The 16,379-nt window shown below is 39.3% G+C and overlaps 1 protein-coding gene across 14 annotated transcripts in view; it reads left to right on the forward strand.

The window, feature by feature from the left end:
- The window catches only part of PEX5L (peroxisomal biogenesis factor 5 like), a 353,835-nt gene that overhangs the window by 306,260 nt on the left and 31,196 nt on the right, over window positions 1-16,379 (forward strand). For 9 of the 14 annotated variants that reach the window (XM_024989943.2, XM_059885023.1, XM_005201648.5 and 6 more), the window contains one exon: window positions 1,534-11,074. The exons of the other annotated variants lie outside the window; for them this stretch is intronic. In XM_024989943.2, coding sequence (XP_024845711.1) covers window positions 1,534-1,738 — 205 coding nt within the window. In that variant the 3' untranslated portion in view covers window positions 1,739-11,074. Of the gene's footprint in view, window positions 1-1,533; window positions 11,075-16,379 lie in introns of those variants that run through there. 14 annotated transcript variants of the gene reach the window in all.

The raw sequence follows: 16,379 nt of genomic DNA on the forward strand, positions 1-16,379 counted from the left end.
AGATCTAACAACATGTGTGCATTTAGTCGCTCAGTTGTGTCTGACTTTTTGCGACCCCCTGGACCATAGCCCCCCAGGCTCCTCTGTCCAAGGGGATTCTCCAGACAAAAATACTGGAGTGAGTAGCCATGCCCTCCTCCAGGGGATCTTCCCAACCCAGGAATTGAACCCAGATCTCCCATATTGCAGGTGGATTCTTTACCGTCTGAGCCAAGCAGTGTCGATGCCAAATGCCTGAATCATGTGCGCTGGAATCAGAAATCCAGCCATGCTTTCCTTATGGTTTCTTAGGATGCTTACCAGTGACTACCTTGTAGGACTAAATGAGATCAAAAGTGTGAAAAGCTTTTAAGAAGAGTAAAGAAGAAACAAGTTAAAGAGGCGTCATTCTTGGCAAACCGAAGAGGGCAGTTCCAGGAAGTATAGCGGGCACCCAAGCAACAGAAACAGGGTCATGGGCCACAGGAGCTAGGCCTTTGGACAGCATCTGACTAAGCGGGTCACAGACTTTTTGTTCTTGGGACCCCTTTACACTTTTAACAATTATTGAGAATCTGAAGGGGCTTTTGTTTATGTGGGTTATACCTATCATTATTTACCATATTAGAAATTGAGAAAAGTTGAAGAGATTCATTTAAAAATAATAAACCAATTACATGTTTATATAAATTATATATTTTACCAAAAAAATTTCCCCCAGACAAGCTGTTTACTGAAAAGAGTGGCTCTTGCAAATTTCTTTAATATCTTGCTTATAGAAGACATTCTTACCTCTGCTTCTGCGTTCAGTCTATTGGGATATCACACATCATAAAAGTCACTGGAAAACTCCATTGTATATTCATGAGGAAATGAGAATGAAGCTGTAAAATGACATCTCAGTAGTATTATAAAAATAATTTTGACCTCACTGATCCTGAGTTCCCCAGAGCACACATGGAGAGCTGTTGACCTAACTTAATGATAGAGCTTTCACATAAATGATTCAGCTACACCTCACAACAAGGTTCTTAAATGACTTTTATTCAGCTGGGGACACTAAGACGTAGAGAAGAAATTTGCCTAAGGCTAAATAGCCAGCTGCTTTGAAACTCAAACTCAACTGAACCCTGGCTGCCTCCAATTTTGAGAAAAGTTAAACTAATGAGAAGAGCTAAACTACGTAGTTTCAGAGTAAGGTCAGATGCCTCCTCTGTTTATACAGATCATATCTGCAAAGGTATTAAGTCATCAGGCCATTCCTGGAGCAAGGGGAAAATCAAATGCATTAATGAGTTAGCAATGGTTCTAACTGTCTCACGTGACATACCTAAAACAAAGTTTACTTTCCTTCTTTCTGATTCACTATGTTTAACAATGACTTCACAAAGGAATAGTGAGAGAATCAGAAAGCTGTTCACCTCATGATCCAAAACACCAAAGAGGTGGTTTTGGACATTAGACCAAGATGATAATTCATTTTTATCTTACTTCTAAGTTGGCTAACTCTGAAATCTGTTGAATTTTTAAATGTCTGTTTTTTTATCCTCTTAGAGAAGCGGTCAGCAATTTTCTCACTGCCCTCAGTTTGCAAAGAAAGAGCAGGAATCAGCAGCAGGTCCCTCATCCGGCAATCTCTGGGAATATCTGGGCTGCCCTTAGAATTGCCCTTTCTCTCATGGACCAGCCGGAACTCTTCCAGGCGGCTAATCTCGGTGACCTGGATGTCCTCCTAAGAGCTTTCAACTTGGATCCTTGAAGGAAAAGGGGGGAAAACCCTTCACCTGTGTAATTGTACTGAGAAATGCAAAACTATTTTATTATGAATTCCAAAAAAAAGGATAAAAACGGATGTTCAAAAGGCCATGGTGATATAACCCAAGGGAATTCCCACAGACAATGCCCAGTCTCTGTTCAAATACAAAAAGCACAAAACGTTGCATAGAGTCAAGTTTGGGCTCGAAAGAACGGAGAGACACAAGACAAAACCAAGATAAAGTGACCGTGTTTGAATACGCTTCACAAGCCATGAGCACAGTGCACGTATGTTCCTTGGGGTTTTTCCAAGTGTCCACTTGCAGCTGATGACACATCTAAGGAACTTGCTTATGGGCACCTGGAGAAAGCAGTGCCTTGGGTCAGGAAATTCTGTTTCTGAACTGTCCTCTGAAATTCCCCCCTTTTACCAGGTTGAATATAGTCTGGGCCAAGGTGCATGCACACATATTAACTCTTGACTGAAAAGAGGCATTGCTTAAACACGTTCCAATTTTAAGTTTTACTGTAGCCCTTTGATTTCAGAGAGGGAGCTTTGCCGGCAAAAGCAGTTTTTGCACTAGAAATTTTTGCTCTTCCCAATCAAAACTTTTCTGGGATTGTATATATGCACTTTACTATCTTATTTATGCCTTGCTGGAGTTTTGTTTTGTTGCTCCAATTTTTAACTTGGGGGTGAAAGATTTGAGAACTCAGCCTTGTTAGATTAACGGACCAAATAAAAATTCCTGAAAATAGTTTTTCATAGCATAGGGTTTTGAAGGAGTGTTTTTTCTTAAAGCAGATAAGACATAGGTGTAAATATGTCAAACACAGATCTTATTCACATGCTTTTCTGGGACTCTGTATGAACGTAAGCAAAAGATAAGATAGCATTCACAAATTCTCTACAGAAAGTTTGATGATGATGTGATTTCTATTGAGTTAACATTAACTTGCTTAAATGTCATATTTTCCTTGCTTTCTAACTGCCATTCACAGTTAATGTTCCTTTTAAACTGTTAATATTTTAAATAGTATTTCTTGAGTGATAAATACATCCTTCCCTTAAAATTATGTGTATTCTTAGTTCCATAATAATCTGCCCTGCTCACCCTTTTGCATTCTAAATAATAGTAGATCAGTGTCTTTGAGCTGAACGTCAGTGGTTTAATATGAAAGATGCATGCGTGGCTTTCACTTTGAACATGTATCAAGCATCAGGAATTTTCTGCTGGCAGTAGTGTTTTATGTAATTGGCTATAGTCCACTCAGTTCTTCAGAGTGTTTTGTGCCTGTTAGGGCTTTGGTGATTATTTGGAAAGACGTCATTTTTTAAAGATTTAGAAAAATTGTTTGCAAAATGCTAACCAAAATATAAATTCACTGATGTCCAATTTGAGTAATTTGTCCTGGTTAAGTGGCCCTTTTCGTCTTCACTGTGTCTCTGTCCTTCTTCTAGAATCTTCCCCAAAGCAATCCAAGCCCATCTTTTTTCCTCATGTTCTTTGGTTACTAATCAGATCAGATCAGATACATTCATGATTATAGTTACCACAAAAAAAAAAAAAAAACACAACAACCAGCATTTGGTTCAAGAATTTAATTGACTAGGGAGTTAGCTTCTGCTGGAAGATGAGAGAGGAAATGTACCCACATGCTAAGACATCAAACTCTTGAGATACAGGTAGAAATGCTCTCTTCTGTTATGTCAGAAGTCTCCAGGGTAGGAAGGGATCCCAAGGACACACGAAACCATAAGCACTTGAGGCTTCCACATATCATAACCTAGCCTAGTTTATAAAGACAAAGAGTTGTGGGCCTGTGGTGGTGCCAGACTTTTATCTTCATGTCAAAGCCTACCTGGGCTAGGTGATGCCTCCATCTGGCCAGCAAGAGACAGAGGCACTAGGGCATTCACTGTTGGGCAGGAGTCCCAACCCAGGGTTGGCCTCCTTCCCTGCAGTCTGAGAAGCAAAACAGAGCTCAGTAATACTTTCTAAAGAATACCTGGTATTCTGTAGAGTTTTAGAATCTTAGAAACTCGGCCTGGAATGGACTCTTGGCGCCAAACTCCAGTCCGTGACAGATGCCTGCTTGAGTATCCCTGATGGAGTAGCATCCCTTCTGTGCATGCTTATCCTCTCAATCCCTGTGCATCACTGGTCAGCTGACTTGCATCCATCATAGACCATTAGGACAAACTTTACAGGTGTTCTATTTATGAAGTCATTCTATACTTTCAATAGTCAACTGAACTTGCAATAAAGATAGGCTGTTTTCTTAGCCTTGCTGGCGCTACCTGCATGAAATCGGTAACAAAGCCTGAAAACAGGGTAAACGTGGGATATTTTGATTTTTGATTTTTCCTATGTGGTGGCAGATTTTGCAGCCCAAGTTTTATTTTGTTTTTGGAATACAAAGTAACTTCAAAGAGTTGTGTTAGAGGACACAAAGTTTTTCAATATTTTTAATTGACATAGTTGATTTGCAATGTTGTTAGTTTCTGCTATACAGCAAAGTGATTGTTATACATGTATATAAGTTCTCTTTGTATTCTTTGCCATTATGGTTTACCACAGGTTATTAAATATATTTCCCTATGCTATACAGTAGGACCTTGTTGTTTATGCATTCTATATATAATATTTTGCACCTGCTAACCTAATTCATCCCTCCCCCACCCCTCTTGCTGCTGCTGCTAAGTCACTTCAGTCGTGTCCAACTCTGTGCGACCCCATCGACGGCAGCCCACCAGGCTCCCCCGTCCCTGGGATTCTCCAGGCAAGAACACTGGAGTGGGTTGCCATTTCCTTCTCCAAAGCATGAAAGTGAAAAGTGAAAGTGAAGTCACTCAGTTGTGTCCGACTCTTAGTGACCCCATGGACTGTAGCCTACCAGGCTCTGTCCATGGGATTTTCCAGGCAAGAGTACTGGAGTGGGTTGCCATTGCCTTCTCCGACCCCTCTTACCCCTTGGCAACCACAAATCTGATCTCCCTATGTAGGTCTGTTTCTGGTATGTAGATATGTTCATTTGTGTCATATTTTCTTTCAACTTTTTATAAAACTATTCATTGTATATTGGAGTATAGTTGATTACCAGTGTTACAGTTTCAGGTGTATACAAGGGTGATTCAGTTAAATATACACATGTATCTATTCTTTTTCAAACTCTTTTCCCATTTAGGTTGTTACATAATATTGAGAAGAGTTCCCTGTGCTATACAGTGGGCCCCTATTGGTTATCCATGGTAAATACAGCAGTGTGTACATCAGTCCCAAACTCTCTAACTATTCCATCCCCCCACCTTGTATCATATTTTAGATTCCACATATAATAGATTTATTTCTCATTTTTACTTATTTCACTTCATCTCTATATCCATGTGTGTTGCTGCAAATGGCATTATTTCATTCTTTTTTATTGTTGCATAGTATTCCACTACATATATGCACATCTTTTAAAAAAATTTTTATTGGAGTATAGTTGCTTTGCAATGTTGTTAGTTTCTACTGTACAGCAAGGTGAATCAGCTATATATATACACATATATCCCCTCTTTTTTCAATTTCCTTCCTACTTAGGTCACCACAGAGCATTTAGTAGAGTTCCTGAGCTATACAGCAGGTTCTCATTAGTTATCTATTTTATACATAGTATAATCGTTGCATATATGTCAATTCCAATCTTCCAATTCATCCCACCCCCACTTTCCCCTTTGGTATCCATACACTTGTTCTCTGCATCTGTGTCTCTGCCTCTGTTTCTGCTTTGTAAATAAGATTGTCTATACCAATTTTTTCAGATCCCACATATATACATTAATATATGACACTTGTTTTTCTCTTTCTTACTTCACTCTCTGAAGTCCATCTAGGTCTTCACAAATGACCCAATTTCATTCTTTTCGTGGCTAAGTAATATTCCATATATATATGTGTGTGTATGTGTGCGCGTGCACCACGTCTTCTTTATTCATTCCTCTGTTGATGGATGTTTAAGTTGTTTCCATGTCTTGGCTATTGTGAATGGTGCTGCTATGAACATAGGGGTGCATGTATCTTTTTGAATTATAGTTTTTTCCAGATATATGCCCAGGAGTACTGGATTGCTGGATCATATGGTAACTATTTTTAGTGTTTTGAGAAACCTCCGTACCATTATCCATAGTTACTATACCAACTTACATTCCCACCAACAGTGTAGTAGGCCTCCCTTTTCTCCACACCTTCTCCAGCATTTGTTATTTGTAGATTTCTTAAATGATGGCCATTCTAACCTGTGTGAAGTTGTATTCATTATAGTTTTGAATTTATCTAATGATTAGCAATGTTGAGCATCTTTTCATGTGCCTATTGGTCATTTGGGTGTCATCTTTGAAGAAACATCTATTTAGATTTTCTGCTCACTTTCCATCTGGGTTGTTTTTTAATTGTTGAGTTGTATGAGCTGTTTCTATATCTTGGAAATTAAACCCATGTTGGTCACATCACTTGCAAATATTTTCTCTCAGCCTGTAGGTTTTTTCTGTTTGTTTGTGGTTTCCTTTGCTATGCAAAAGCTTATAAGTTTGATTAGAACCCATCTGTTAATTTTTGCTTTTATTTCTACTGCCATGGGAGAATGACATAAAGTATTGCTATAATTTATGTTAGAGAATGTTTTATCTATGTTCTCTTCTAGGAGTTTTATGTTATGTCTTACTTACATTTAAGCCATTTTGAGTTTATTTGTGCATGGTGAGAGGATGTGTTCTGATTTCATTGATTTTTACATGCAGCAGCCCAGATTTCCCAACAATACTTGTTGGAGTCTTTTTTCTGTTTTACATTCTTGCCTCCTTTGTTGAAGATTAATTAACTGTAGGTGTGTGGGTTTATTTCTGGGCTCTCTGTTCTGTTCCATTGATCCCTATGTCTGTTTTTGTTCTAGTACCATGATGTTTTGATTACTCTAGCTTTGTAGTATCATCTGAAGTCTGGGAGGGTTATGCCTCCTGGCTTTGTTCTTTTTCCTGAGTATGCTTTGGCAACTCTGAGTCTTTTATGGCTCCATATAAATCTTAGGATTATTTGTTCTAGTTCTATGAATAATGTCATGGGTAATTTGATAGGGATTGAATTTAAATCAAATTTAATTAAATTTGATTAATCACATTAAATTTGTAGATTGCTTTGGGTAGTATGGCCATTTTAACAATATTGATTCTTCTAATCCAAGAGCATAGAATATCTTCCTTTAGTGATACATCTTAAACATTTTATTGGAGTATATAGTTGATTTACAATGCTGAGTTAGTTTCAAGTGTACAGCATAGTGATTCAGTTATATATATATTGTTGTTCATTTGCTATATCATGTCCGACTCTTTGTGACCCCATGAGATGTAGCCTGCCAGGCTCCTATGTCTGTGGGATTTCCCTGACAAGAATACTGGAGTGGGTTGCCTATATATATATATATATATATATATATATATACACACACACACACACAACCCTATATATAGGGTTATATATACACACACACATATATATATGTATACACATATATATGTATGTATATACCAATTTCACAATATATATAATACACACACTCATTCTTTTCCAGATTCTTTTCCCATATAACATTACAAAATATTGAGTAGAGTTCCCTGTACAATCCAGTAGGTCCTTGTTGGTTATTTTACATTGTGTGTTTTAATTATAAACTCCTAATTTGTCCTTCCTGACATGTTTCCCTCTTTGGTAACCATAAACTTATTTTCAAAATATGTGAGTCTGTTTTATAAATAAGTTTGTTTATATGATGATACTTTTTAACAAAATTAAGTAAAAACAGTTGCTGGAAAGCAAGTGAAAGTTTGTAGAAATCAGAGCACCAAAAATTTTAAGTAGCAACATTTCAGATCAGTGTTTATTGTATACACCTATTTTTTAACTGTTGACACATTTAAGGCAGAACTGATTTTTGCATCTTATCTTCATGACTAAAATTGTCACTCAAATTTCTCTTTCCATTTGAAAAGATAGGTGTTTTGGGTTACCTTCTGAGGTACTCTAGGAAGGCTTTGAGTACATTTTTGGGGGGTTGCTGAGTAATAAATAGCCTAAGATCTCTTAGAATGGTAATATTTTACTAGAATGACCACTCCATTTCATAAATGTGACTTTCAAGAACCAGTTTCACTAGTAAATAGGATGAAAATGCAGAGATGGCCAGTGATCACTGCTGAATTTCAAAATGTTATAACTGTGTCTGCTGAGCCATTTCCATGTGCTCCTGTACCTTCCCAGTGAGGCAGAGGAGGAGTAGAGAAAAGGAGAGATAAGAGGCTTATCACATTGAGCCATCATTCCTTTTGCTTTCTCCCACTCAATCCCCATGACTCCTTGAAAAAAAAGGCAGATCTTATCCACCAGGAAATATTTAGTAGAAAACTGAGGTGTGCTTTCTCAGCCAATCTGTGTTCCAACTAGAACGGCAAATTTGTGACAGTTAACTGGGTTGGAATGTCCAGGACCCACTCACTTTCAATTTTATGCTGCTTTCCTCTTTCTTTAACATAATAGTTCTGTCTCTGTTATTAAAGAGAACTGCTTAATTCTCTTTTATGGGAACTACTATGTTAAATCTTAGGTCTATGTCTAGTCATTAATATAAGTCTTTCTAGTATATTTGTGCTATACAAGCAAGACTTGAATACAACTGTAGTTAGTCCTACTTATTAACAGGAGCTCCCAAACTCTGTACCATAAACTTTGTGAGTGCCTCAGAAACAGAAAAAGCAAAATGATCATTTTGTGTCCCTCATTTGTCCCTGAATCAGTTGCACAAAACTGGACTGTACGTTGTTGCTATGGTGGTGGTTTTTATTGCTCGAAATGCTTCTAGAAGCATTCTAGTAACAGGGTGTTTTGAAGGCTTCGTTTGTGTGCCATCTTCTTGAGGCCTCCTGTTTTAGGAATTATTATACATGCACATGCATGGTTTCAACTTTGTAAAAGTAATTTCAAATGTATTCCCTCGCCAGATTTTACTGCACAATTTCCTTATTTCAGTATTTATAGAACTGGTTGAAAATAAACTGTTTGAACTAAGAAGTAGATAGATCTATATATTTTTTAAGAGTGTTTGTAGCTATCTGAACTCTGGCATAAGGTTTGTAAAAAGGCAGTTTTTAAAAAGTAAAACATATAACCTCAGGTACCAAGATAACGCATGCATTAGTACTTGCAAAGTCTGCCTACTCGAATATTAACCAAAGCATGCAAGATAACTTTACTGAATGTAAATTTACCCTGTGCATGATTAAGTCTCATAGGTTAGCTTATCTTTCCTTGCTTCTGAACAAGGGAGCATTTTCATGAACTTTGTGTTCCACGAGTTTTTCTACCTTTAGTATCCTATCCTTGAGGTGGTTCTCATGCTATTACACCAAACTTTAGAGAGTCACACAGCTGGTTTATGCAGTGCAGTGTTGCAGCCAGCGCCAAACTAATGCTGTAAGGAAACCAGATATTTAGACATCCAAACAGTTTTTAAAAAGCAGTTGAGGTACAACAGACCCAAAACAAAATCCACATGTCTGAATGCTACTAAACAAAAAGCATATTGATTGCCTCAGCACAGTTCTGAGTTAAGAGTGCATTTCAAGTTTTTTCTAAGTTAGAAATGCTGACATTCTTAATAAGGTGGGGAGGTCAGGGTAATGTCAGGCGTGTGAAAACCGTCATAAGGCAAAGTGGACACAGGGTCTTAATTTCCACAAAGGTCACACATAGTGAGTGGGGCATCTATCACACCACTGTCCTCACCACAGCCCTGTTCGTATGGTAAGTGAGCTACTTGGGGCCACATCCCTTAAGAAACTGGACATGGTCAATCTGTGTAAACACACTGACATTCAAGGTTGATGAGGTGACTTCATAGTCACTCAGAACCAACTCTAAAGTCTTCTCACTGACTTTCTGTGACGCCTGCTTTAAGGAAAATTAAGGACAAGGAGACCAGAAGTGGAGGGGGCAAAGCTCAGTCAGACAATAGCGGTATCCTACGTTAGTGCCAGCTTGGTCACCACTTCATATCCCCGTACATCCCCACACACGTGCAGGTGAGCTCCAAGACCACTGTGTGGAAGCGTTAAACAGTTAAGAGGAGGGAAAAAAACCAGAAAACTAAAGTGTGTGACTTCACAAACTCTCCTCGCATGTGGTACTTTGCCTTGAATAAAGTTTCCACTACCTGCACCCTCTGCAGAAATACCAAAATAGCACACTCTGGAAATAAGTCCCCCAGTCTCAGAACTGTTTTCTTAGGACTGCTCTCCAACACAGAACTCTTGTTGTAGAGCGTCACAGCAAAACCTGACAGGCTTATTGGAACGCTTTCAGAAACCTGCACTCAAAATAATAAGATGGAAAATAAAGAATGAGGCAGTTTACTTACCATAAAATGTGGGGTTTTCTTTCTTAGAGAAGGAAATGGAAGGAATATACACATTCACTGGGGTAGTTTGGCCTTTTCACTGAGATACATAAAAATACCACAAAGGAACTGTGCTACATGAGAAAGATGTTCATGATTGAACATGTTACCAGTAGATAAAAGAAAGAGCAAACCTAAATTTTACTATTTTCAATTCCCCCCACATCATCTAACCCAAACCCTCTTCAATTTCATTTCCCAACTTTGTTTACATTTGTTGAAAATAAACCTGAAACTTTTTACAAACTATAACAAGCATTTATTAACTATTTAGAAAAGATGTTTCTATATATTTTGTATATCTATGAATATTGCATATCTAATCTAAAATACTGAGACAAATTCTTCTGTGATGCTTCCTTATCATGCTCAATTATGTTTAAAATCTTGGGATTTCATTTTTAACCTCAATAGATAACAGAAAAAAATTAACCTTAAATGTTTACATTGAGCTTTTAAATTAAAACCAACCCAAATTAAGTGACCTATAGTAAATTAATGGCAGTAGGGGTGGGGGCGTTAAATTTATTGGCATACTACATGACAATGTATCTGTATATTTAATGAAATATTACATATCATAGCACAACTCTGCTGGGTATTAAGACTTCATCTTAGTATTTCCCTGCATTGCTCTTTGAAATAAAATTACTACCATAAAAATCTCTTATCATATTGATTGATGTGTTTAATTTACTCTGTTGGCTTATAATTTGCAAAGTACCAAGATTAAGGTAGTATTTTTGTACTTACTGGAAGCATGCCTTCCCCTTTTTCACATTATTAAATTGTATTTATATTTGTGCAATTTTAAACTATGTTTTCAAATAAACTTTGTCTGTGGCTTCAAGGTCTTTTCAAATATCTTTCAAAATGGGATACAGGGATCAGAATTGCTTCAAATCAAACAATCCAATTTGTACTCCTGGTTAAAAGGTCTTTTTATTCAATATCACTATGATTTTGCATGAGTTATCTGGAAATCAGGAATGCATTTTTAGATAAAAAACAAAACTTTAAAATCCTCCTCCTTTCTTAAAGTCTAAAATATTAACCTGAAACTGGGTTTTGGTGGATTTTTCTGTTTTTTTTTTTTTTTTTAATAAAAGTATTAAAATATATTTGTTTTAGGGTCTTTTTCTTTTTTGGTCAAATCTTTGTTCTTCCCTGGTGGCTCAGAGGTTAAAGCATCTGCCTGCAATGCGGGAGACCTGGGTTCAATCCCTGGGTCGGGAAGATCCCCTGGAGAAGGAAATAGCAACCCACTCCAGTATTCTTGCCTGGAGAATCCCATGGAGAGAGGAGCCTGGTGGGCTACAGTCCACAGGGTTGCAAAGAGTCGGACATGACTGAGTGACTTCACTTTCACTTTGAGCACCTACTAAGTACAGGTCCTGTTCTAGAGCAGGACAGTGGTAAGTAACTCAAATCAAACCTTTGAAGAGCTTGGACATCCACAAGTACTTTTAATAGATGAGAATGCTGCAAAGTGCTAAAAGAACAAGGTAAGTTCTATATATTTAGTGAACTATTATATATCATAGCACAACTCTGTTGGATATTAAGACTTCATCTTAGTATTTTCCCACATTGCTTATGTAGTATGCAAAGTGCTAGAACAACAAGGTTAGTAAGAAATGAGAGTGACTGGGCTCCTTTATCTGGGCAGGTCAGGAAAGGTTTCTCTTACCTGATGTTTGGGGCTGAGATTTAAACAGCAAGAAGCCAGCCCGGTAGAGTTGGGGATTCCCTCCCCAGTGCCCTCTATCTTCCAATCGGAGGCCGCACTTACCCTTGGTGGGATTGTCTTTTCTCCTCTGTAAAATTAAGCTGTACATCTTTTCATTCCTGCTTCACTGTTATTCTCCAGGCAGTAAAGTCCCACCTACCTAGTGGTGAACTGTGGCTCCTCTCCTACCTCTGGCATAACTCAAACCCTTTCTATGTCTCTGACCCCCTCCCCAACTTTTTAAATGTGAATATTAATTTCCTCTCATAGCTGCTTCACTCCATGTGTGTGTACAAAAGCAGCCCAGGGTCTGAATGGTTCTTCACATTTCTTTACAGGGCTCCTTAAGGTAATACCTTACCTATGCAGCACTTCAGGGTTCACAAAGGACTGATATATTTTTTCCTTACCACCTGCTGGTGATCAGCTTAAGGAATCAGAACTTCAGGCATCAATAATTAATTTGGGTATTTTGCCCTGTGGAAGTAAACTACTGATTCTCAGTAGGCACTCTGCTCAAGTTTGCTCACTGAGCTCAGGAGGGTGGAGTCCAGAAGGGCAGCCTTCTCAGCCCCAGTTCTCTGGAAGGGAAACAGGAAGCTAGCTAACATTTCCTGAAGCCTACCTGGTACAGGAGTCCTCAGGCAGAGGTTTCTACTCTGTCATTTTAACCTCAGTGAGCACTCAGGTCCTAAGCTTTTGCTCTACTGCTAATTGTATCCAGTCCATAAGTGTTAGTCACTTAATCATGACTGACTCTTTGCAACCCCATGGACTATAGCCCACCAGGCTGCTCTGTCCATGGGATTTCCCAGGCAAAAATACTGGAGTGGATTGCCATGACCTTCTCCAGAAGAATCTTTCCGACCCAGGGATCAAACTCAGGTCTTCTGCAATGCGGGCAGATTCTTTACTATCAGAGCACCAGGGAAGCCCTCAATAGCAAGTTATAACGGGAAAATTGATGACTCAAGATTGTTCTTTTAAAATTTACAGAACTGTTAACAAAGTAAGTTCACTAAACTAGAAAGGAAAATGTAAAACTCTGGGAAGAGTTCAACTGGGTAACTTTCTTAAATTAATCCTGTCTCCCTCACACCCCGTCCTAAGATGGCTATCTTGCTTCCTCTTCCCCTCAGAAAATAAATGCAGGAAAGAACTCCCAGACTCACGGCATTGTGTCCTGGTCTCCTCACCATGGCATCTGCCTTCCTCCTGTCCACGCACAAGTCTGCCTAAAGTCAGCTCCAACTCTGGCACCAGATTCTATCTCCTCTTGGCTGTTCGAGAACAGAGGATCAGCACTTCTGCCCTCTCCCTCCTACACCCTTCACATTCTTTATTTGACCATCTTATTTCTCATAGTTAAAAGGAAAAAGTTCTCTCAATCCCACTCAATTCCCTTAGCAGTCACCACCCCACTTTCTTTCTTTTGTACCAAAACTCCTCCAAAGAATTGTCTGTATTCATGTTTTGCAATTCCTCTCCCAAACTGCTCCCATGGAGACTACACATGACTCCAAGTTGATCAGTCTCACAGTGAACTCATCTTACTCAGCCTACCACAGTTATTTGGTCACTCTCACTTCCTCAGGATGCTTTCCTCACTTGGCTTCCATTTCCAGGCACTGTGCTCTTGGTTTCCGTGCACGACAGTGGCCACTCGTCCCTAGGCTCCTTTGCTGGCTCGTCTTCTCCCTGACTTACGTTCAAGGGCTCAGCCCCTCAACCTCTATGTTATTTCCAGTCTCCCTCCATTGAGAATCCCACCCATCTAGGTACCAACCACTCCCAATTTTATATCTACAGTCCAGACTTCTATCCAAAGTCCAGAGTTGTATAGTATGTTCAGCTTCCTAATCAACATCAGCCATGGAGCTCTAATAGGCACTTCAACCTCAACATGTTCCCAACCAGGCTCCTGACCATCTTTCCCCACCACCAGCTGTAACCTCACCACACCCCCTCACCACATTAGCTGACTGCAACTACATTCTTCGGTTGCTCAGAAAAAAACTTTGGGGGCAGCTTTAGCTACTCATTCCCTCACACCCCACATCCCCTCCATCAGGAAATCCTATTGGCCTTACATTCAAATGTATCTAGAATTGCCCATCCACACTGCCCCCACTGATACCACCCATCCCTTTGAGCATCAGTATCTCCCCTTGGTCACCACAGTAGCCCCTATTTCTGTCCTTGTCTTCCTGTCATCTCAGCTAAACAAAGAACAATCTCCCTGAAAATTTGGGTAGAGCAGTTCAGGGCTCCCCATTTTACTCTAGAGTCAAGCCCTTCCAATGCCTCTTTGGCTAAGGCAATCTGGCCCCCACTCTCCTCCTTCCCTTCTAACCACATTGGTTCCCTTGCTGCTTCTCCAACATATCAGATACGTTCCAACCCTGGGGCTACTACTCCAGCCTGGTCCCTCTGCCAAGTGTATCCTTGCCCCAGACATCTATTTGGATGAATGACGCCTTCACCTCCTTCAAGTCTTCTTTCAAGTCTCACCTCCAAATGACACCTTCCCTGGCCAGGTACTTCCCAGATTTAGTACCTCAACGTGCATGCCCATTCCTGCTCTACATTTTTTCCTGAGAGACTCAGTAAGTTTTAACATACCATTTACTTATTTCTTACATTTAGTATCTCTCTTTGGTAGAAAATTAACTTAGCAAGGGCAGAGAGCCATATCTACTTTGGTTACTGATATGTCCAAGACAAGACATATCCTGTCCATGGGATCGCAGAGTTGGACACAACTGAGCGACTGAACAACATGTCCAGGAAAAACAATGTCCAGCACATAGTAGATGGTTAGTAGTTTCTGAATGACGAACCATGCTATACAGATTAACATAATAAATTGGAATCATCTTAATGGAATCATCTTTAGAAAATCACTTGGGAAAAAAGTCAGTGTTGTAATTTTTTTTTAATTTTTAGATTAAAACAATTGGTCAAAACTTCCACAGAGTCAAAATGCTACATGAGTTAAAATGATGACATAAAATACCACAGTAAAAATACCCTGTGTCCACCAAACCATCAGATACTTTACACAACTCATCATAAGTCCTATGCCCACTAAACAGATGAGAAGACCGAGTCTCAGGATATTAAGTACTTACCAAAGTCACAGAGCTAGTCTGTGTTGGAAATAGGATTTGAATTCGTCTATATGCTTCTACTCTTGCCATTACTCCACCCTCACTTCCTACCTCACTGAAAGACTCTTCCTAGTAGATTTTTTAAATAATTGGTTACATAGGGATGAGAATTACTCACCATTTTCCTGTTAAATTTCTCCACTATGACTGAAGTTTGTCACTGACGACATCTGAAAAGCTGAAGAGTTCAAACAGCACATACACACACTGGTAAACTCTGCTACTGGACAAGATGGGCTATGCCAACCAGCAGCAGCTGGCTTGCAAACAACTGTCCTAAAACTACAATTCTCTAGGCAGTAAGCAACCTCTCACTATCCCCATCATTTCCTTCTCCTCTTAGTTCCTCACCAAAACAGATGATATGAAACTGATGTCAGTCTTTTTACTTGGATTTTAGAGATAAATAGGTTTTTTTTTTTAATTTAGGTATTAAATGAACATATTTTAAGTAGCAATTAACATGCCCTAGATGGCAAGCAAAATAAGGCCCCTGATAGGTGTCCACATCCTAATCACCTTACATGGCAACAGGAACATTGCAGCTGTGATTAAGGACCCTGAAATGGGAAGATTATCCTGGACTATCTGGGTAAATGCATGTAATTACAAGGGTCTCTGTAAGAAAGAGGCAGGAGATACGACAATGGAAGCGGGTGCTGGAGTGATGCCAGTACTGTCAGAACCAAGGAATGAACCATGGAATGCCAATAGCATTCCCAAACTGGAAGAAGTGGGGAATGGATTTTCCCCTCCAGCTCCCCTCCTGCTAACACCTTGATTTTAGCCCTGTGAGACCCACTTCCAGACCTCTGACCTAATGTATTGTCTTAAGCCACTAAACTTGTGGTAATTTGTCACAGCAGCAATAGGAAACTCATATAGCCTAGAAATATTGTCTTAAAAATGCTGAAGTCTCTTGATTCAACTAGTGCTGATTCTGCTTATACCTACATTAAGGAAGCCATTAGCAAACTGAGAAGCAGGGAACCACAGAAAGGTCTTAACTGATTCCAGTATTCAGCTTGGCACTCAATAGAGAAGAGACCACAGACTCCCACCGCCCTGCCCCTCCCTCCTTAACAGAGGTAACATATTGCCATCACCAATGTTCCACTATTGATGGGGACCCAGCAGCCCCAGTGCCCACACAAAGAAACCCTAAAAAGAAATAAAATTAGTTACCTGTTCGAGTCATGGATAAAAACCTGCAAAAGGCAAGATCAGTTCACCTGGCGGTTTTACGAAAGAAAAAA

Source organism: Bos taurus, chromosome 1, assembly GCF_002263795.3.
Source record: "Bos taurus isolate L1 Dominette 01449 registration number 42190680 breed Hereford chromosome 1, ARS-UCD2.0, whole genome shotgun sequence".
NCBI classification, from domain to species: domain Eukaryota; kingdom Metazoa; phylum Chordata; class Mammalia; order Artiodactyla; family Bovidae; genus Bos; species Bos taurus.